Source organism: Syngnathus scovelli, chromosome 18 (genome assembly GCF_024217435.2).
Source record: "Syngnathus scovelli strain Florida chromosome 18, RoL_Ssco_1.2, whole genome shotgun sequence".
Classification (NCBI taxonomy): domain Eukaryota; kingdom Metazoa; phylum Chordata; class Actinopteri; order Syngnathiformes; family Syngnathidae; genus Syngnathus; species Syngnathus scovelli.
The window spans coordinates 6337345-6357098 of record NC_090864.1 but is presented as its reverse complement, the minus strand read 5'-3'; the positions used below and the strand labels follow the sequence as shown (position 1 = coordinate 6357098).

At 48.2% G+C, this 19754-nt stretch overlaps 2 protein-coding genes across 8 annotated transcripts; both read left to right on the top strand.

Moving 5' to 3' along the window:
* Positions 1 to 452: 452 nt before the first annotated feature.
* On the top strand, positions 453 to 13877 carry myom1b (myomesin 1b). Of its 3 annotated transcripts, XM_049749559.2 has the most exons (38): positions 453 to 641; positions 769 to 893; positions 1844 to 1963; positions 2030 to 2198; positions 2260 to 2417; positions 2495 to 2587; positions 2891 to 2979; positions 3155 to 3196; positions 3384 to 3398; positions 3711 to 3872; positions 3938 to 4099; positions 4639 to 4780; positions 4845 to 5044; positions 5112 to 5165; positions 5266 to 5390; positions 5449 to 5632; positions 5707 to 5881; positions 5967 to 6088; positions 8577 to 8773; positions 8973 to 9099; positions 9161 to 9345; positions 9411 to 9525; positions 9585 to 9741; positions 9814 to 9920; positions 10010 to 10054; positions 10130 to 10266; positions 10347 to 10491; positions 10620 to 10679; positions 10749 to 10816; positions 10902 to 11015; positions 11962 to 12049; positions 12140 to 12178; positions 12254 to 12359; positions 12456 to 12625; positions 12698 to 12734; positions 12799 to 12821; positions 12911 to 12966; positions 13032 to 13877. In XM_049749559.2, the coding sequence occupies exons 2-38, from the start codon at positions 781 to 783 to the stop codon at positions 13290 to 13292; spliced, it is 4362 nt and encodes a 1453-aa protein (XP_049605516.1). In that variant the 5' UTR covers positions 453 to 641; positions 769 to 780; the 3' UTR covers positions 13293 to 13877. The 3 variants fall into 3 exon arrangements, with proteins under 3 accessions (XP_049605516.1, XP_049605518.1, XP_049605517.1); XM_049749561.2 differs by lacking the exon at positions 769 to 893; XM_049749560.2 differs by lacking the exon at positions 3384 to 3398.
* Positions 13878 to 14702: 825 nt separating this feature from the next.
* On the top strand, positions 14703 to 19692 carry LOC125986130 (phosphatidate phosphatase LPIN2-like). Of its 5 annotated transcripts, XM_049749566.2 has the most exons (20): positions 14721 to 14885; positions 15643 to 15846; positions 15943 to 16038; positions 16109 to 16332; positions 16420 to 16521; positions 16594 to 16708; positions 16795 to 17038; positions 17236 to 17335; positions 17415 to 17584; positions 17650 to 17743; positions 17808 to 17877; positions 17969 to 18052; positions 18120 to 18199; positions 18293 to 18398; positions 18460 to 18608; positions 18681 to 18767; positions 18835 to 18987; positions 19052 to 19166; positions 19230 to 19333; positions 19402 to 19692. In XM_049749566.2, the coding sequence occupies exons 2-20, from the start codon at positions 15655 to 15657 to the stop codon at positions 19544 to 19546; spliced, it is 2430 nt and encodes an 809-aa protein (XP_049605523.1). In that variant the 5' UTR covers positions 14721 to 14885; positions 15643 to 15654; the 3' UTR covers positions 19547 to 19692. The 5 variants fall into 5 exon arrangements, with proteins under 5 accessions (XP_049605519.1, XP_049605520.1, XP_049605522.1 ...); XM_049749565.2 differs by having other exon boundaries at positions 14717 to 14885; positions 19052 to 19333; XM_049749564.2 differs by having other exon boundaries at positions 14717 to 14885; positions 17415 to 17877.
* Positions 19693 to 19754: the final 62 nt, after the last annotated feature.

Sequence of the window (19754 nt, the reverse complement as noted above, 5' to 3'; positions counted from 1 at the left end):
CTCAGCGCTGGCTAAAGTTAGAAGCGGCTGTTGTGTCATTGTGCTCAAAGCTAAATTAAAAGAAAGAAAATTCTCCCTGGGGGAGGTCACCGGCAGGCACATTGCAGTTTCCTACAAATGCAGTTCCAATAATCCAATTTAACTTGGCTCAAATAGAAAGAGAAACTTGCTTGCTTGTCGTACGTTGTTTTGCACCCTGCATCTGTCAGTCTGAGTGGATTTAATTTCATTTCAGTCAGATTAGACCTTGCTTATCTTACACTTAAAATAAGTAAAATGTTTCTCCAAACTTTTGTGGGGTGAGTTAACCCGGGTTGGCAGATGTTGATGCACTTTAAGGCGAGCGCTTTGTTTACCTGCTTATCAGCCGTCCATTGCTTATTGGTGGACGACCTGCAACCTCCCCCGCCTGCCTGCGCTATATTTATCCCCACCCTGCCCTTAAAAGGCTGCGGCTGCTGCTGGGACACACTGACATTTGTTGGGGGTCCGGGTATTATTTTGCTGGAGTGCACCTCAGTCTTGCTCACCTGCAGTCACTTTCTTACTTCCTACCTGCTTCATTGTGGAATTGCCCCCTTGAAGTTGAGCAAGTGACCTGCAGGGGGGGTAAGTGGCAACCGTTCCGCGGACGCAAAAAGGTGAGTTTCTGGCGAGAAAAGGTGCAGCATGTGACAAGTTGCCTGAATATTAACGATACATGTTCAGCGTGGAGGAACATGTTGCGAGAAGCTCTTGGACGCTAACCTAGCAGAGCAAAATCCGCAGGCACCCGCAAGCATGTCTACCTCAGTACCGTTCTACCGCAAGTACGGACGCTACGACAGGGGCTACCGCTACCAGTCGGGGAGCGGGTACTCGGTCGGGACCAGCGCCGGATCCAGAACCAGGGGGTAAGACTCAGGAAGCCCTCCCCATGGTCTCCCCCCTCTTAACGGCAATTGCAGATGAAGCTCCATCCTCACTTGGGATCATCTCCATTCCATTGCGCCCACACCTGAGCATTACTGCATGTTGTCTTCATGCATGCAGAATTCAAGCTTCATTTTACTAACGTCTTGGAAACGATAAGGCGTAATTGCTGCAGCCATGCAGAATCCTCATCGCTCCAAAAGCATCACTTTACAGGTGACGCAAAAAGCAGCAAGAAAATGGATGGCTAGATGTTTGTTGATCCATTAAAGTTGCATCATTGTCGAAAAGACACACAAACATGGGGACTGATATTTGTATTAATTTGTGGACAAGTATGAAATGCTCCAAAAAAAGCATTTCAAGCAATTATGCCTAATTTGTTTTCATGGTTTGGCCCCAAATTGTTTCCCTTGAGTTAAAGTCCAAGCAGTCATCATTCAAAATTCAGTGCGCTAACAGAATGACCGAAATTCGGCTTAAAAATTATTTGTTGACGTACAGAAAGTCATTTATGAGATATCCTTGATATCCAGCACGGAGCTGGAGCTGAATCTCATGGATACGAACCAACCAAGAGCCTCCTCGGCATCCAAGCCGCAGCAGCACGTCGGACATCTTTAAATACACTTACTCGGAGCGTGCGAACAGCCCCAGGGGGTTTAGGTTTTGTTAACGCCACATGATCTTTCGCTTGGGCGCCCCACCAAGACCCCCCCGGGGTGAGGAAAGGGGGGCTAACGATGCAGCCGCCAGAGGCTAAGTCTGGATGATATGCTGCTTGATGACACTTAGCCAGACACTGACTAGAAATTAATTGACGGTCAATAACAACAACCACAAGAGCAGATATCAAGTTCCGGGCTGACGTGTGGTTGGTCACGTGTAACCTGTCCAATCACATTCCTAAAATGCTTCCCTTACGCCTCAGCCTTGATCGGTCATCACAATCCCGACTTGACCCGCTGCCCAAGAGAACCAACCCCTCCTACTTGGCCGTGGACCGAGAGAACCAAATCATCGGCTACGTGGTGCCCGTCTTCAGGACCAGGTAGCGTCTTATGTTTGGAATCTGGAAAGACTGCCGGCACGGTGCTCACAACCGGCGCTTATCTAGTCAAGAGTTTGCGGCGGGATATTCGGACGAGAGCAGACTGCGAAACACTGCCGCCTACATGGAGCGCCGCGACACGTTCACCAGCGGTCTGGAGATGGAGCGCTCGGAGCAGATCTCCAGGAAGGAGACCATGCGTGAGTCGGCCCAGCGCATCTCCTTGAATAAAACGGTCAGTGGGGGGAGAGGCAGGGTTCCTCCTGGAGTGCGTTCTCAACCCTCTTTGTTCGTAGCTCTACGAGCACGAGGAGCACTTCAAGCGCATGAACGAAGACAGCCTGATGCACGTCCCGGAGTTTATCATCAAGCCTCGCTCACACACCGTATGGGAGAAGCAGTGCGTGAGGCTGCACTGTACCATCAGCGGCTGGCCGGACCCCCGAGTCGTCTGGTAGGCCTTCTAGAAGACGCCCGACATCCCGCTGACTTTCATCAGAATCCTCCCAAATGTAAACGTTCTTCTTATAGGTACAAAAATAACGTGGCCATCGACCATCTTGCCAACGCCGGGAAGTACAAAATCGAGAGTAAATACAGCGTCCACTCACTGGAGATCAACAAGTAGGTGCCGACTGGCCTTTCCTGATAAAATCTGATTGTTTAGAACTGCTTGAAACACTTTTTGAAACAAACAATTGCGACTCTGAGCTGAACGTGTGCTGTCGTGGTCTGCACCTGGTGGACGTGACATCACCAGCTGTGTTTATTTATAGCAACGGTATTCCTGGCTGGGAGTTCCAGAGCGCCTTACCGTGGTCACATAGTGGGTATTATTTACATGGAGTGGGGGGGGGGGGGGGGTTAAGGTCATGACAGAATGTGTGCATTGCTAGCATCGCTAACCTGACCTTCTCTTCTTTCCAGGTGCGATTTCGAGGACACGGCCCAGTATCGCGTCTCGGCCATGAATGTCAAGGGGGAGGTGTCCGCCTACGCCTCGGTTGTTGTCAAAAGTGAGTCATGAACGATTCCAAAAATTCCCATCCCAACTGGATTTCAACATCACGGTTTTGGGATGCCACTGTGATTAGCGGCCCTTTTGTCCGGCATGCGCCCCTCGACATCTGGCGAAACGCGCTCTCATGTTTCCAATGCAAACAAAACATATTAACGGCTGTCATCACGCAGGGTTCAAAGGGGAAGTGGACGAGTTCCTGCCAGCTCCGAGACGTACGTATCAACTCAAAATATGGCTGAATGATGTCATGTCATATATTTTATGGATGTAAAAACTGAGGACCGGCAAATGCTGCACCAAATCGCGGTCGAATGCTTTGAGACGGAAAGTTACTCTCAACAAGAATGACAATACGAATACTTTTGGTATTTACTTGTTGTTTCCTTACTGCTGCTGCAGGGACTGGTGCGAAAGGTAATTGGGTCACATGGTTCTTGTGTGGCTAACATCACCTAGCCAAATCAGTGTGCATGGTCACCTTCGGTACTGTTTTAACTCATTCCTAGTTCCCATGTCAATAGTAATAAGAAGAGTCTACTCTTAATCTATGGGCTCTTAAAATTAACCAACATCATTGGTGGTTTGGAGGTGGAAATTTATCGTCGTTCATCACCATTGGTTTGCGGTACTTCACTAGTTTAGTGCATGACCACATCCAGTTAAATCAGCAAACAATTTTTGGCGACCCCGTTTGGCTAATGCTGGTTCTCACCGGGTTCCTTCCAGATGGTCCCGTGTCCGAGTACGGCATCACCTTCCAGACCAACATCGTCGACAACTTCGGCGTGTCCTTCGGCAGGGAGGGCGAGACCATGAGCTTGGGCTGCACCGTCATCATCTACCCAGCTTTGCATCACTACCAGCCCGAGGTGCAATGGTACAGAGACGGTAAGTTAAGTTCGGACCGAGTCTTTTTGTTGACTTTACATTTTTGCAACATCTCCGCAACGCAGGGGTTCTCCTGTCCCCGTCCAAGTGGAATCACATGCACTGGAGTGGTGACAGAGCTACGCTGACCCTTACGCACCTGAACAAAGAGGACGAAGGACTCTACACTCTGCGCGTCACCACCAAGTCCGGATACAAAAGCTACTCCGCTTACGTCTTTGTGAGGGGTGAGCTCAAATCTGAAACATTGTCGTTAGCTGGTTTTTCGTCTGTGACTAGTAAATGTACAAGACCCACTCATGACCCAGAAAACCATTGATGACAAGAACAAGTTTGTCATAGTAGCAAGATGAGCTTTGTCAACTGTGCCATGGAGTCAAAGTCCGTTTTCCAATCAAGATGATTTAGTATGAACTGCTGCTTTGAAATATCTTCAGCAGAGATGCACCGCCATGGAAAAAGAGGCCAGTGAAGCTTATCATGGCCGGCGGGCTCTTGGAAACCATCTGACATTTCCAATCTGTCCCACTTGGCGCATGGCGGGAATACCACAACACTCATCGGCCACTGTCAAGGTCTTCTTCAGTCGCACTATTCTAAGTGGGCTCAGATATGGAATGGTCCCATGAGATAATCCAATCATCTGCATATCCGACCCAAGGGGAAATAAATTATATTTTGGTGCAGGGTTGATTGAAACCGAAATAACCGACATATTGCTTGATGTCATCGAGTCAAAACGACTGACCTTTCTGCTCCATCCAAGATGCTGAAGCCGAAGTGGAAGGAGCACCGGGGGCCCCCCTGGATGTATGCTGTCTAGATGCCAACAAGGACTACATCATTGTCTCCTGGAAGCAGCCGGCAGTCGACGGTGGCAGCTCCATCCTGGGTTATTTTGTGGACAGGTTAGAAAAGAATTAAAAAATGATTCTCACGCCGGTTCTGATCACAAGCTGGCAATACGTGCAGGTGTGAGGTCGGGACAACCCACTGGATCCAGTGCAATGACACGCCTATCAAGTTTGCCCGATTCCCGGTCACCGGCTTGGTTGAGGGTCGCTCCTATATCTTCCGTGTGCGCGCCGTCAACCAGAGCGGCATGAGCCGTCCATCCCGGGTGTCCGAACCTGTCGCCGCCATGGACCCGGCCGATCGCGCTCGCATGAGAGGTACCGTGCTTTAGATATTGATTTAAACAGCAAATGCTAGACAGAATCTCTATCCTCTCGTTGTCAGGTAACACTGCTCCTTGGACCGGCCAGATCATTGTCACAGAGGAAGAACCTGCAGGTTTGTAAGATCATCAATGTCTGAAAAGCAAACGAACAAAAATAATTTTATTTTTCAGTTCAGAATGTTGATTCTTTCTGATTTGTGACTGTTTTGGCAGAGGGTATTGTTCCTGGCAGACCTCAAGAACTGCAAGTGACCGAAGCAACCAAGAACTACTTGGTCCTCAGCTGGAAACCACCCGGCGAGAAAGGCCTGGAAGGTGTCATGTACTATGTGGAGAAGGTAATCAAACAGGTTCAGAACGAATGGAAACAGAAAACACATGATCATCTCCCCTCAGTGTGTCTCAGGCACGGACACCTGGCAGAGGGTGAACACGGAGATCCCGGTGAAGTCGCCTCGTTTTGCGCTGTTTGATTTGGCGGAGGGGAACTCCTACTGCTTCCGCGTCCGCTGCTGCAACGCCGCCGGCGTCGGCGAACCATCCGACCCTACCGAGGCCACCACGGTTGGCGACAAGCTCGGTCAGAAAGCTGCTTGGTCACGCGTGTATCCGGAGATCCTCGGTTATAATGCCGGAAAATGTTGGGATCGGCAGATACGCCATCCGCGCCGAGCAAAGTCATCCCTACGAGGAACACGGACACGTCGGTGGTGGTATCCTGGGAAGCATCCCGTGACGCCAAGGAGTTGGTGGGCTACTACATCGAGGCGAGCATTGTGGGCAGCAACATCTGGGAGCCATGCAACAACAAACCTGTCAACGTGACCAGGTCAACCTTAACTTGAATTTCAACAATCCAAGGCTAACCCAGATCTCCTAGATTATATTGAAGTATTTCAACTCCATCTTTTCAGGTTTATATGCCACGGTTTGACGACGGGAGAGAAGTACGTGTTCAGGGTGAGGGCTGTGAACGCCGCAGGACTTAGTCCATTCTCTCCGGAATCAGAGCCTGTGGAGGTGAAGGCTGCGATTGGTGAGGAAAAGCACCGCTGAGATCTCATAGAAGGAACTGAACTGATGTTTATGGTCAAGCATATGAGACATGTGGCATCTGTTCACCAGTGTTCTCTTGAGCCATCTTGCACTCCCACACTGTTCCACTCCACCGTGGTTGCACTCCACCACCCTGTCACTGTTTTTTGTCTGCTCCGCCCCACCCACATCCACCAAAACCAACCCAACCACCAGCTCCCTGCACAACCAGAGGCGGGTCAGGACTTGTAGACTTCCTCTAGTTTGGGTCAGTGAGATCCAACTCAGCGGTTGTTACAAACCAGCCCAAGAATCACACAACCAGCATCCTTCCCTTTCCCTTCCCTTTTTTTCTCATCCGTCCCGGACACGCGTCGTGTCGGCAAATCACTCCCCAGTGTTCAAGGTACCAGCGCACGGACCCCCATCAAAACTAGGCGACTAACCTCGCTCTCTTGGAATGTTCTGCTCGTTGTCTTGCACTGTCTCAATCAGATATTCGAGATACTCTGCAAGAGCCCTTCTTCAGGTTCCAAACTAACACATTTCTAGCCTTTAACTGCAACTTGGCATGTTTCTTTCCCATCTATGAAGCACATTTATTGCAACAATGTCCTTACTGGATTCAATGAAAGGATGCAGAATTGTTGCAATAATGGGAAATGCATGTGTCAGCATGTTTTCATCACATGGACATCACTTGTTTGCCATCTTGTCTTCATTGTCTTTGCCAGTCAGATGAAGGCATTGTTTAGTTTCTAAGTTTCTATCTTGTTTTTTTTTTGCTTTTAATTGCAACTGTAATCTTGTGCTTGTGTTTAAAAGCAGCCTCTCTTGATTCTCTCTGCTAACTCCTGTAGGGGGCGGCATTCCTCACGGTGTGTTGCCGGAGACGGGGCCGGGGGGTAACCATGGCCGACTAACCGCGCACAAGCCGTACTGGACTGGCGCGCATGATACTGTCCAGCTCCCCGCTGACACAAAAAGCAAAGCTCGGGCCGACCCTGAGCTCCCTGAGCGGGGGTCTGAGGTGGCGGCGGTGGCGGCTAGCTCTGGCCCCTCAGACGGCAAAAACCACAAGTCTGAGAAGGGCGGCGTGGCTCAGGCTCTGGTTAACGGGCCGCCCTCAGAGCCACCGCCGGGCTTGCTTTGTGAAGCACGCACTGACGTAGCGGCACACTTAGGCTCGCCAGGCATCGAGGGGCCGGGTAAAAAGACAGCCCCCGGGGCCAAGCGGGCATGCGGGTTGTCAGTAGATGCTTCTGCTAACAAGGAGTCAGCGAGGCCAGACACACGGGCTGAAGGTGAGCACCGGATGAGGCCGGAAAGAGTAAAAACAAACCTCTCCAAAATGCTCCCCCATGCACTCATGACATTCAGACAACAGTTGGCAAAATCTACTCTTCAGTAAAAAGCAAACTCAAAAATGTAAAGACCCCATGACATCCCAGTCCACTTTTCCCCCACTGATTTACGGTGACCAGGAAAAATGTAACTCATTTTCACAACACTGCACATGACCAGTAGGTGGCGTACTCCTGTGGCGTACTGCCGGCAGGTAAGTCACTGTGAAACCTCACTAACTCCCAAACAGCCACGCTTAGACCACGTGCTGGCTCTCCACAGCCTTCCCACTTGGGGGGGGGCGCATTGCCTTGTTGCCCCGAAGACCCTTAGGCGCCCCCCGCCTACCCACCACCACCACCACCAAATCACATCATAAGAATGTCAGATGATCACGCGCTACCATTAACCAATTGCTATCTCTTTTAGGTGTAATCTGACATCAACTAACAGGCTTCATTAGCCCACTTCTTAGTTAGCCTGCCTTATCTTAGCTACCTTAGCTTAGCCTGGGTTAGCCTTATTTGAATGTGAAGATGATTTTCTATTTAAAGCTCTTTAAAGTGTTATACACCAAACATATACAGTGATATTTATATTATATATAAATTATTATAATTATACATTATAAATATTTATAATTATAATACTAAGAAGAATAGTAATTACCTACAAAATTATTTTTTTTTTACAATTTTTGCATGCTACAGTGATCCCTCGCTACTTCGCGTTTCGTTTATCGCGGCTTCACTACATCGCGGATTTTTTTTCCAAATTAAAGAAAACATTTAAAAGTCAAAATAAAACTTCTAAATTGAGGAAACGTGTCTAACCTTAGGACAATATAGTATTGCTCCAAATGTTCATTTACATTCCTTGAGAAGTCCGTTTTCGCGTGTTAGCACGATTGCGAATTAGCATCTTTCCGCTAACTCGTGAGCCTGCCCAGCACTTCTTGTTGGTGACCGTACTTTGCGGATTTCACTTATCGCGGGTGGTTTTTGAAACCAATTATCCGCGATAAACGAGGGATTACTGTATTAATATGTATCTTTACACAAGGACAGAAATATTAGCTTAGCATAGAGTGGAAAAACAATGGAGGATTGTTAGCTAGGCTGATTTGAGTTTGCGTGTCACCTCAGCGTCGCCTGCACCACCGTACGGAATCAGTGTGCTGGAATGCGTACGCGACTCCATGGTGCTGGGGTGGAAGCAGCCCACCTTCATTGGAGGGGCCGACATCAGCGGGTATTTCGTGGACTACCGTGAAGTTGTCGACGGCGTGGAAGGAAAGTGGCAGGAGGCCAACATCAGGGCGATCAGCGAACGTGCCTACAGGGTGAGTCCGAAAACAGACTTGGTGAATCTTTTGTTTTGGCAGAAAGGCAAACACACGTTTACCTTACAGTGTGTTTGCCTCGCAGTGCTGAGGTTCTGAGTTTGAATCTCAGTCTAGGTTTCCTTTGTAGACCATGCACGGTTTACCCATTGTTAGCGTAGATTTTTGTGAAAGACTCTAAATCATTATTTGTGGACAGGTGACTGATCTGAAGGAAAACAAGAAGTACCAGTTCCAGGTTCGGGCGGCCAACATCGCCGGGGTCGGCATCCCGTCGCTTCCCAGCGACACCTTCTTGTGCGAGGAGTGGACCATTGCCGTTCCAGGTGCGAGGATCTGCGCATAAACAGCTAGCCTATCGTCTTTTACCGTTTTTCTGCACCCCAGGACCTCCTCACGATCTCCAGCTACGAGAGGTGCGAGGCGACTCCATGGTGTTGCTGTGGAAAGCTCCGGTGTACCAGGGACGCGATCCTATCAACGGCTTCTACGTGGACATGAAGGAGGCAGAAGCCCCGGAGGAAGCCTGGCGAGGACTCCATACCAAGGCCACGGAGAACACCTTCCTCAAGGTGCTGTCAACTCTTCCCCAACGCCAGGGAGATGGCTGCCATCAAACGATTGCTCGATCCTGCAGGTGAAGAATCTGAAGGAGCAAGAGTCGTACGTGTTCCGAGTGCGTGCCCAGAATCAGGCCGGCGTGGGGAAGAGCTCGGACATCTCCGAACCGGTCCAAGCTGTGACCAAGCCCGGTAGGAAAGTGACATAACGACTGGTTATTGTGCAATGTTTAACTCGCATCCCGTCGCAGGCACCAAGGAGATCTCGGTGGACGTGGACGACGACGGCGTCATCTCTCTTAACTTCGAATGCGCCAACATGACCCCCGACTCCAAATTTGTGTGGTCCAAGAACTACGAAGACATGGACGACTCGTCACGCTTGACCATGGAGACCAAAGGGAACAAGTGAGATTCCAGAAATGGGCTCACCAAAGAACGGGCGCTCGCTCAGGTGATAATTCTGATTATTCCGTTCAGGTCCAAAGTCACCTTCAACTCACCCGGAGAGGAAGACATTGGTATCTATTCGTGTCTGGTCACTCACACGGACGGAGCTTCATCCAGCTACACCATCTCGCCTGAAGGTAGGACGGTGATGTTCTATGGAGACAAAAAAGTTCAACAGTTTCAGCCCATGTTGAGATGTCAAGATTTAATGTGTTGCCTGTGACAGAGTTGAAGAGGCTGCTGGAGATCAGCCACGATCACAAGTTCCCCAGTGAGTACCTCCACAGGACTGTTTCCAACTAGAAGTCATTCAAGTCAATTCGTTTTCCTCACTCATCCTCGCTAGCTATTCCCCTCAAATCGGATTTGGCCGTGGAGATGCTGGAGAAGGGCAGAGTTCGCTTCTGGCTGCAGGCCGAGAAGATTTCAGCCAATGCCAAAGTGGACTACGTGTTCAACGACAACGTGGTGGCCCAGGGCGAGGTTGGCCGGCGAGCCAGAAGGCAGATGCTTTTTCTTCTTCTCAACAGTTTGAAACCAATCTTTGATGTTTTTGTTGCCAGAAATACAAGATGAACTTTGACAAAAACACCGGCGTGGTTGAGCTGATCATGGAGTCGCTGATGCCAGAGGATGAAGGCACCTTCACCTTCCAGATGCAGGATGGAAAAGCCACCAACCAGTCCAGCTTGGTACTCATAGGAGACGGTAGGATGTCCAAGAAATGCCATTCCAGAAGTGTCACAGAGCGATAAAGCACGTTATAGCTAGCCTTAGCCATCTTGTCACATGATGTGTCCACTAGAGGGCGGATTGTATGCTTTTCCTGTTTTCAGTGTTCAAGGATCTGCAGAAGGAATCCGAGTTCCAGAGGAAAGAATGGTTCAGAAAGCAAGGTTGACTTTACATTTATACATATAAATCTCCATCTTTTTAGATGATTCTACATTATTTTATTGTTCCAGGTCCTCACTTTATTGAGTATTTGGGCTACGAGGTCACTCCAGAATGTTGCGTGGTACTCAAGTGCAAGGTGACACTCATCTGTTGCTTGATTTATTGGAACGTTTGTATTTTTACATGACCATGCTGTGTTCTGTTTTCGTGGTGCATTCAAGGTAGGAAATATGAAGAAGGAGACCACAGCGCTGTGGTACAAGGACGGCCGGGAGATCAAGGCCGACCAAAATCTGGGCTTCACCGAGGGCGTCCTAAAACTGGAAATAGCTCAGGTGAGACTTTTGTTTTTTCCCAGCCAATCAGCAATAAGAGGATTTTTTTTGTTTTTAATAAATAAAAAATTCATACTTAAATACTGTAATCTTAAAGTTAGAAAATAATGGCCAATATTTTTATTTAATAATTAATATTTGCTTCTTAAATTTTTTTTTTTTTTTCAATTTACTCAACAACCAAAATAATGACCTAAAATTAAAAGACATCATCATTTGTGTGTTTCATATCACCAGCTATTAAAATGAAATCAATATCATAGGCATGACCTGCATCTGTCTGTCTGTCTGTCTGTCTGTCTGTCTGTCTGTCTGTCTGTCTGTCTGTCTGTCTGTCTGTCTGTCTGTCTGTCTGTCTGTCTGTCTGTCTGTCTGTCCCGTTGATGCCTCATGCTTGGCCCCATCGCGCCTGCCTCAATATCGCCAATGTTAATAAAGCTGCTTTTCCCACTGCAGCCCGACCCGCCCAGCGACTCTCCAGACGTCCATATCGGGAGAATGCTTAAAGTTGGGATCATTTGCTAGATTTTTTATTTTTTTTTGCATGCTTGCTTGCTTATTATTACACTTATGTACTCATTCATTTTTAGTTAATCCATGTTTGCTTTGCTTGTCGGCTTTTTTTTTTTTTTACATTCATTTAGATTAAAGCTGTCATATTTATTACAATTATTCCTTTGATTAATCGGATAACACAAACGACATAATAGCTCATTAGTCTGCTTTCATGAATGACCATGGAAACCAGACAACAACTGAATCTGAAGAGGACGAGTTGAAATTAAACGATTACTCGATGACTAAATTAATTGTTGATTAATTTGATAATCGATTAGTTGTCAATTAATCGATTCATTTGGACACTTCTAATTTGCACTGATTTACTTTTTTGCTGACATTGCAGCTTTTCCGCGACATTATACCCATTCGACCCTTGTCTTGACAGATTTCCAAGAAGGACGCCGGCGTCTACGAGACGGTCCTGAAAGACGAGCGGGGACAAGATACGTCCAAGTTAAATCTGACTGACCAATGTATGGAAACCTTTCTTTCCTCGTCACGCTATGAAAGTCATCATTCGTGTTACTAGGAAGATATTTATGACTAAAGACATTTTCTGGCAGGTTTCAAAGACCTGATGAGCGAAGTCTTCAGCTACATCGGTAAGTTGAACGCCCGTCCTGTGCAGTTACGGTGATGCAACACAACGGCCGCAAAAGCTAATTGGCTTTTTACAGCTAACTCGTCCACGCCGCTGAAGATCACCAGCACGGATCAAGGCATCCGCCTCTACACCTTTGTCAGCTACTATAACGACCTGCTGCCGGTCACGTGGCATTACAAGTGGGTTGGCCCGACAAGATTTCAAGTCTGTTGGCTTTAGGACACTTTGCTTTGTCTTGCAAGGACTCACCTTCAATTTTGGTCTTCTCCCTCCAGGGACTCAGCCATCGCCTTCTCGGACCGTCTGAAGAGCGGCGTGGTGGGCGACCAGTTGTGGCTGCAGATCAGTGAGCCCACCGAGAAGGACATGGGCAAATACGCCATTGAGTTCAACATCAACGACGGCAAAGGCGGTCTGAGGAGGACCGTGGAGCTGACGGGTCAAGGTCAGTTGAGCTGCCTGATTTTTTGAGTGGCGGCGGGCTGCTTCTCACCATCGTGCGCTTTATCTTTTCCAGCGTACGAGGACGCGTTGGCCGAATTCAAGAGACTCAAGTGAGTATATATTTGCTTTGTTGCACTTGGAGAATTTGATTGACGTGTTTCTTGTCTTCTTCAGAGCGGCTGCTATTGCAGAAAAAAGTAAGCCACATTTAAGCTTTTTGTTCATCCATCATTCGTTCATCAAGTGGCGCGTTTGTAAACTGACCGAGTTCCTTGTGATTGTTCAGACCGCGCTCGAGTGGCAGGAGGCCTTCCCGATGTGGTCACCATCCAAGAGGGCAAGGTGAACCCCACCAAATGCGTCAACATGTCCTCACATGGAGCTAACCCGATGACCCCTTCCGACAGGCGCTCAACCTGACCTGCAACATCTCAGGCGAGCCATTGCCCCAGGTGACGTGGCTGAAGAACGACAAGGAGCTGATGTCGGACGAGCACTGCATTCTACGCTTGGAGTCGGGCAAGTTCGCCAGCTTCACCATCACGGCGGTCAGCACGGCCGACACGGGCAAGTACAGCATCCTGGTCAAGAACAAGTACGGCACCGAGAGCGCAGAGTTCACCGTAAGTGTCTTCATCCCCGAGGAGGTGGCCCCCCGCAAAAAATGAGCCCGCCCCATCCCCTGCTCAATGTGTGTACCTGGACAAAAGCAAACAAAACAATGTTGATGTTGAAATTGGTGCTGAATGTAGACCAGGTCAAAGGTCATGAGATACTAGCAAGCCAATACTGCTTTCAAATGTTTCGATTTCAACAAGAATGTCTCGCTGTTTGTTTGTAAAAGCTCGACGGACTAATTGTGTTTTCTTTGTTTTGCGTTAGCGACTGTCGCTCGACATGTTTGACCCCTTTTTTGCAAACGGGTCAGAACTTACTGCTCACTCCATACAATTTCATCACGTTAGCTTTTCTTTGTTGCAACTAAGTTGATATTCACCACACATCAAAATATGTATCCATCTGAGAAGAAGTGAGCACAAGACTGACATTATTTGCGGCAAAACGCGGTCACACATGATCACCAGATTGTTTGTTGTGTTGTGATGATCAACTTCCACCGCCCGTCCAATGTGAAGATCACCGATCGCCATGGCGATAATTGCCACCTCCACCCTCACTGTTAGTCTTTTGTGTTTGCCAACGACACTAATGATAATAAAAAAAAACAAGCATGAACTTCCCCCTCAACCTCACCTGTGAGTTGTCTCCCTTTTTCCTGAACTGGCCTCCACCTTGTCACCATCCACGCCCTTCACTCCTGATTCCTGCAGCCTCACATCTGCCACCAGCATGGACACCAACCCGAATTCAAATATTTGCTCAGCAGTTGACTTATGATAGTCTGAAAAATCAACATTTTTGAACAAAAAACATTTTTGCAATCATTTGGGCAGGGTAAGTAGAGGAACTAGTTCTCCCATTTACTGACTTTTTATTTAGTGTACATGATGGTTTACTATTTTTAGCTGGACGTGATCGAGGGAACGCCCGACCTGGGCGTGACCTCATACTGGACCGACACCGAGGGTAACGTGGTGTTTGGTGCCAACACTCCCGAGGACAAGATGAAAACGACCGTCACGGGGATGCGGAAAGGTAGCAAGTTGGTCGTGAATCCATACAACAGTTTCCATCAAAATGTCTTCCTTTTACAGACTCCAGAGCGACAATTGAGAAGATGGACAACTTGACCGAGAAGCCAGAAGAAGAAGAAGTCACCGTTGAAAATGTTGGTGATCAAATAGATTTAGCTTGAACTTCAGGACAAAACAGATTGTTTGGAGTGTGGTCACGGAACAAATTCCACTTGTATCTCAAGGCACTACTCTTCTCATGTGTTTCCATCATGTACCTCTATGCTTTTATATGTGCAAATATATAATTTCACATTCTTTTTTTCACTTTTCTATATGGTTTGTGTTGCTTGGACCTTTTTCACCTGTGTCATCATCGCTCTAATAAATAAAAAAAGGAATATATAAAAGAAAACGTTATAGGAAATTTTAGTTGCAGGTCAAAAGCCACCTTGTAATAAATTCAATTTAAAGCCAAATCTATTTTAAACAAACGCGAGAGCCGCGGTGACGTCACCATACCGTCCGTGTCACGTGCTGAATTCGCCGCTATTGGGGATTGAGAAGATTTAAAAAGAACCCGAGGTGGAGGACGAGAACGCAGCGGCAGGTGGTCCTCCAAGACAGGTGGGAACATCTAACCTCACGAATAAAAAGTCGTGCACTTGTTCGTTTGTCGGCCACGGAGTCATTAAAACCACTCGAAATGACTGACGTCATTTTTGCTGACTTTTTTTTTTTTAAACTTTTTTTTCCTTGTCTGAAATATTCTGTCAGCGACATTAGTGTTAATATTTTAGCGCCGACATTCGTGGCGACTTTTGTTTGTATTTTTTAAAACGTATCAATTAAAAAAATGGAAAGAAAAACAAAACAAAGCATAGTTCTGTCATAACCGAGCGCCGAATTGTGTTCCTGAACTCCTCATGGTTTAAAAAAGTTTTTTTTAACTACGATAGAATTAACGCTTATTTAATCATTTAATAAAAAATTTCTAATGATTAGAAAAACTCTTATTAGTCTCAATAATCTACCTCCACAAAGGCAATCATCCCTTTTGCTCCCTTTTGATTGGCTATAGTCATTTAATAGGATGTTTATTATTGTGCTTTGTGTTGATTATTTTTGTTTTTAGAATGATGCATGATAAATATGGTTTCAGATGCTCACGTGTCGTTTGGATGTACGGCACACGCAGGCTAGGGAAAGCTAGATTTGCAGACTAATCTGCTAAACAGGATTAACACTACTTAACGTCTCGCTCGCCCCATCGGGTGTCATGGTCAGGTTTATGTTGTTGACCAAGGATTTTTGTTTTCTTCATAGAACCCTCAATGGGAATTCAATGGCAATATAATTTGGTTATTTTTGTGTTATGTGGCAGGTGGCCATCAGAATGAACTACGTGGGTCAGCTGGCAGGCCAGGTTCTGGTAACCGTTAAGGAACTCTACAAGGGTATCAATCAGGCCACGCTGTCGGGCTGCATTGACGTGGTGGTGGTGCGGCAGCCCGACGGATCCTTCCAGTGTTCCCCCTTCCACGTACGCTTTGGAAAATTGGGAGTGCTGCGCTCCAGAGAGAAAGTGGTGAGTGACTCATGAGATTCACCAAAGTCTACCAAGATTCTCTGGAATCTCCCAAAATTTGGGAGGTTCACAAAATAAGCTTTTATGATCCTGCAGATCGACATAGAAATAAATGGAGAAGCGGTGGAGTTGCACATGAAGTTGGGAGACAATGGTGAGGCTTTCTTTGTCCAGGAGATAGAACAATGCGATGTAAGTTATACTTAAGACATAAAAAAAAAAAATATGACTTTTTATCTTAAATTTCCTTGAATGCTTACAGGAGATGGTCCCAGCCCACCTGACGACCTCGCCCATCCCCTCGAACGAAGCCCTCATCAAGAACCAAGGTCGTCCCCTCGGTGGCCCGGAAGAAGCGGGAGGGAGGAAGCGGAAACGGCGGAGGCGGAAGCACAAAGCCGAGCCCCGCAAGGAGGATCAGAACCGGCCAGTAGGGGGCGAGCTGGAGCTGCCTGGGCTCAGTTCGGATGAGGAGATAACTTCATGGTGAGTCAAATCCAAAAACAACTTGGCCATCTTGGGATTGGCTATGGCCCACCAGCAATTGAAAATCACGTTTTTTTTTTTTTTTAGGGCATCGGCAACAACAAAGGACAAGTTTGGATGTTCCCCGGCCACCAGTCTCGAGTGGGACAGCTACCCCTTCTCCGATGGTGACTGGCCCCCCTACATGAAGTGAGTCTATCGCTCTGTCCATGTTGGCGACCCAAAGACAAATGGTTGGGTCACTTTGTGCTCTGCTGGCAGCGTGTTGTCTGAGTCGGCATCGCCCAACAGCGACTCGGAGCTGATGGTGAAGACAACCTTCAGAGCTGAGGCCCACATGCAGTGGAGCTGGGGCGAGTTCCCAGAATCCACAAGGGTAAAAACAATTTATGTCCGCTGCTAACCAAAACGTCTCTTGAAATTAGCCAAACAAGATTTGCTGAAAGATTTTTCTTGAAGCAGGTGACCAAAAGGGAGAGCTTTGATCCAAAGGTGCTGACGATCACCCCCTCGGAGAATACGCATTTCCGGATTATCTCTGGCCAAGAACACCAGAACGAAGATCTTCTCTGCAGCATTGTCAAACCCCAAGTCCAGAAAGCTGACGTCAGCGGGAAAGCTCCTCGCAAGCCCAGGTGGACCTCGACTCCGCCTCGCCACAGTGAGTCAGATACCAAGTCCGCAGAGATTGCCGCGAAGATTCGAGGTGAGCCTAAATTCCACAAGTCTTACAAGATTTGCTAAAAGATTTGTCAAAGTCTCGCAACTACCTAAGTTGCATCTCTCAAAACAAACCGATATCAACAAGACTCAAGAAGGATGTGGTACCCATGAGAAGAACAGGAAGTGATAAAACCCGAGTTATCATTTTTTCTCACGACACGATCGCTTCTCTTTACTGAGGTGTGAGGAAGAGGAGTCAACATCAGGGACCAGAAGACATCTACCTGGATGACCTGAGCGCACTTGAACCCGACGTCATCGCTCTCTATTTCCCCAAGAGGTAAAGGTGACATGCTAACATGCTAACACGGCTTACCGCGTTTCAAAGGACAAAAAAAAAAGTCCACCTACGTGTCCAGCGAGTCGGACCAGGTTTCGAGGTCCTGGACGGAGACGACTGCGGCGGGCGGCAGTGGCGGGAGTCACGGGGATAGCGGGGCGGAGTGTCTTTCCGACTCAGCCGCCGACCTGCCCGACGTGGCGCTGTCGCTTTGCGGCGACGGGAGCGCTGACTCGGAGATCGACGGCGGTAAGCAGCAACACCGGCGCCACCTGTGGGATGACAATGGAAGACAACAAATTGTGCACATGCAGAAAAATTCCTGGAATACAAAATCGGCTATCATGACTTTGCGGAAAACCCCGCACTCATCGATGATCCCAATTTGGTGGTTCGGATTGGACACAGGTAAGATTACCTTGCTTGATTTTTTGTTGTGTCAATCACGATCGTCATTCGATCTCTCTCGCAGATATTACAACTGGACTCTGGCGGCACCGCTCATCCTCAGTATGCAGGCTTTTCAGAAGAACCTCCCAAAAGTAATTTCCTCATGTGATTTGTGGCTATCACAGGATTCGCTGAAATCTTTTGTCAAAGTGTCTTGAGATTTGCTAGTGTCCTGACCAATAGGCCACAGAAGAAGCCTGGGTGAGGGACAGGATGCCTAAAAAGTCAGGGCGATGGTGGTTCTGGAGGAAGAGCAGCGTCAAGCAGGTAGCCACACCTCTTCACAATTTACAATTGTGTAACATGCAAACGGACATACTTGCTTTGCGTTCAGTTGTCCACAGAGAGCAAGCTGGAGCCGCAGGAGACTTTGACCAATGAGAGTCCAGCTCCGGACACGGACCCTAAAGCACAGTGAGTCATCTTCAAAACATCTGGGTTACCCAAGATGATTTGTGCAAACCTGAAAAAGTGCCGATGAAAGTTAAATGCTTAGCCTTCCTTCAGAGAGAAAACCTCGGAGTGGTCGAGCGACGACGAAACCAAAGAGCTCAACGATGTGACCGCCGGTCCCGCCTACAGGAAGTCCCTGCGCCTGTCATCGGAGCAGATCGTAAGACCCGATCACGTCAAGCTTGAAAAGAAAAGCCTCAACACGACCTCCGTACCCGCAGGCGGGTCTGAAGTTGAAGGCGGGTCCCAACGACGTGACCTTCAGCATCACCACTCAGTACCAGGGAACGTGTCGCTGTCAGGGGACCATCTACCTGTGGGACTGGAGCGACCAGGTGGTCATCTCAGACATCGACGGCACCATCACCAAGTACCGCAATCCTCCTCCTCTTCTTCTTAATGGCTTTTAAACCTTCTTGTAAGTTTTCTTTTGTCACGGCAGGTCAGACGTGTTCGGTCACATCTTGCCTCAACTGGGCAAAGATTGGACGCACGAAGGCATCGCCAAGCTCTACCACTCCGTGCACCAGTATGTTCGCTCTCCCTGCTCTTGCGACCCAAAAAGTCTCGCTTATTCAGGTCCTCTTTTGCATCAGGAACGGTTACAAGTTCCTGTACTGTTCGGCGCGGGCCATCGGCATGGCGGACATGACGAGGGGGTACCTGCAGAGGGTCAATGACAGGGGCACGCTGCTGCCCCGGGGGCCGCTGCTGCTGGCGCCCAGCAGCCTCCTCTCGGCCTTCCACAGGTACGCGTGGACATGATCACGCATGTCGCAACACGATATGACGATGAGCCGCCGGTCTCGTCAGAGAGATGATCGAGAAGAAACCCGAGAAGTTCAAGGTGGAATGCCTGTCGGACATCGGGAAGCTTTTCTCGGCCGGCGAGCAACCCTTCTACGCCGCGTTCGGCAACAGGGAGAGCGTGAGTACGCGCTGTGTTTTGCATTGCGACATCGCCGTCTTTCAATTGGCTGTGAAATTCCAGGACGTGTTGGCCTACCGGCAGGCGGGCGTGTCCGTCTGTCGCATCTTCACGGTGAACCCCAAGGGCGAGCTGATCCTGGAGCAGAGCAAAAGCAACAAAACCTCGTGAGCGCAGGAAAAAACAGTACTAACATTAAATCGTGATCAAATGAAAATCAAAATATCGCTGTCAGGTACTCACGTCTGAGCGAACTGGTGGATCACGTGTTCCCGTTGCGTGGCCGCCAACACGCCGCCGCCTTCTGCTGCCCTGAGTTCAGCGCCTTCTCGTACTGGAGGCAGCCCGTCACGCACGCCTGCTTGGAGGAGCTGCTGTGACGACGGACGCTTATTCTCGCTCATCTCACTTTGTTGCTCATTTTAATGTGGATGATGTGTGAGCAACTTGAAGTTTGTAAATGTTTTGGGTGGTGATGATGATGACGTACATATATTTAAATAAGAATTACAATGTATTTTTTTACTATTGTGATCTATTTTTATATTAAGAAATAATTGGAGTGAAAGTATACAAACCACAGTTTGA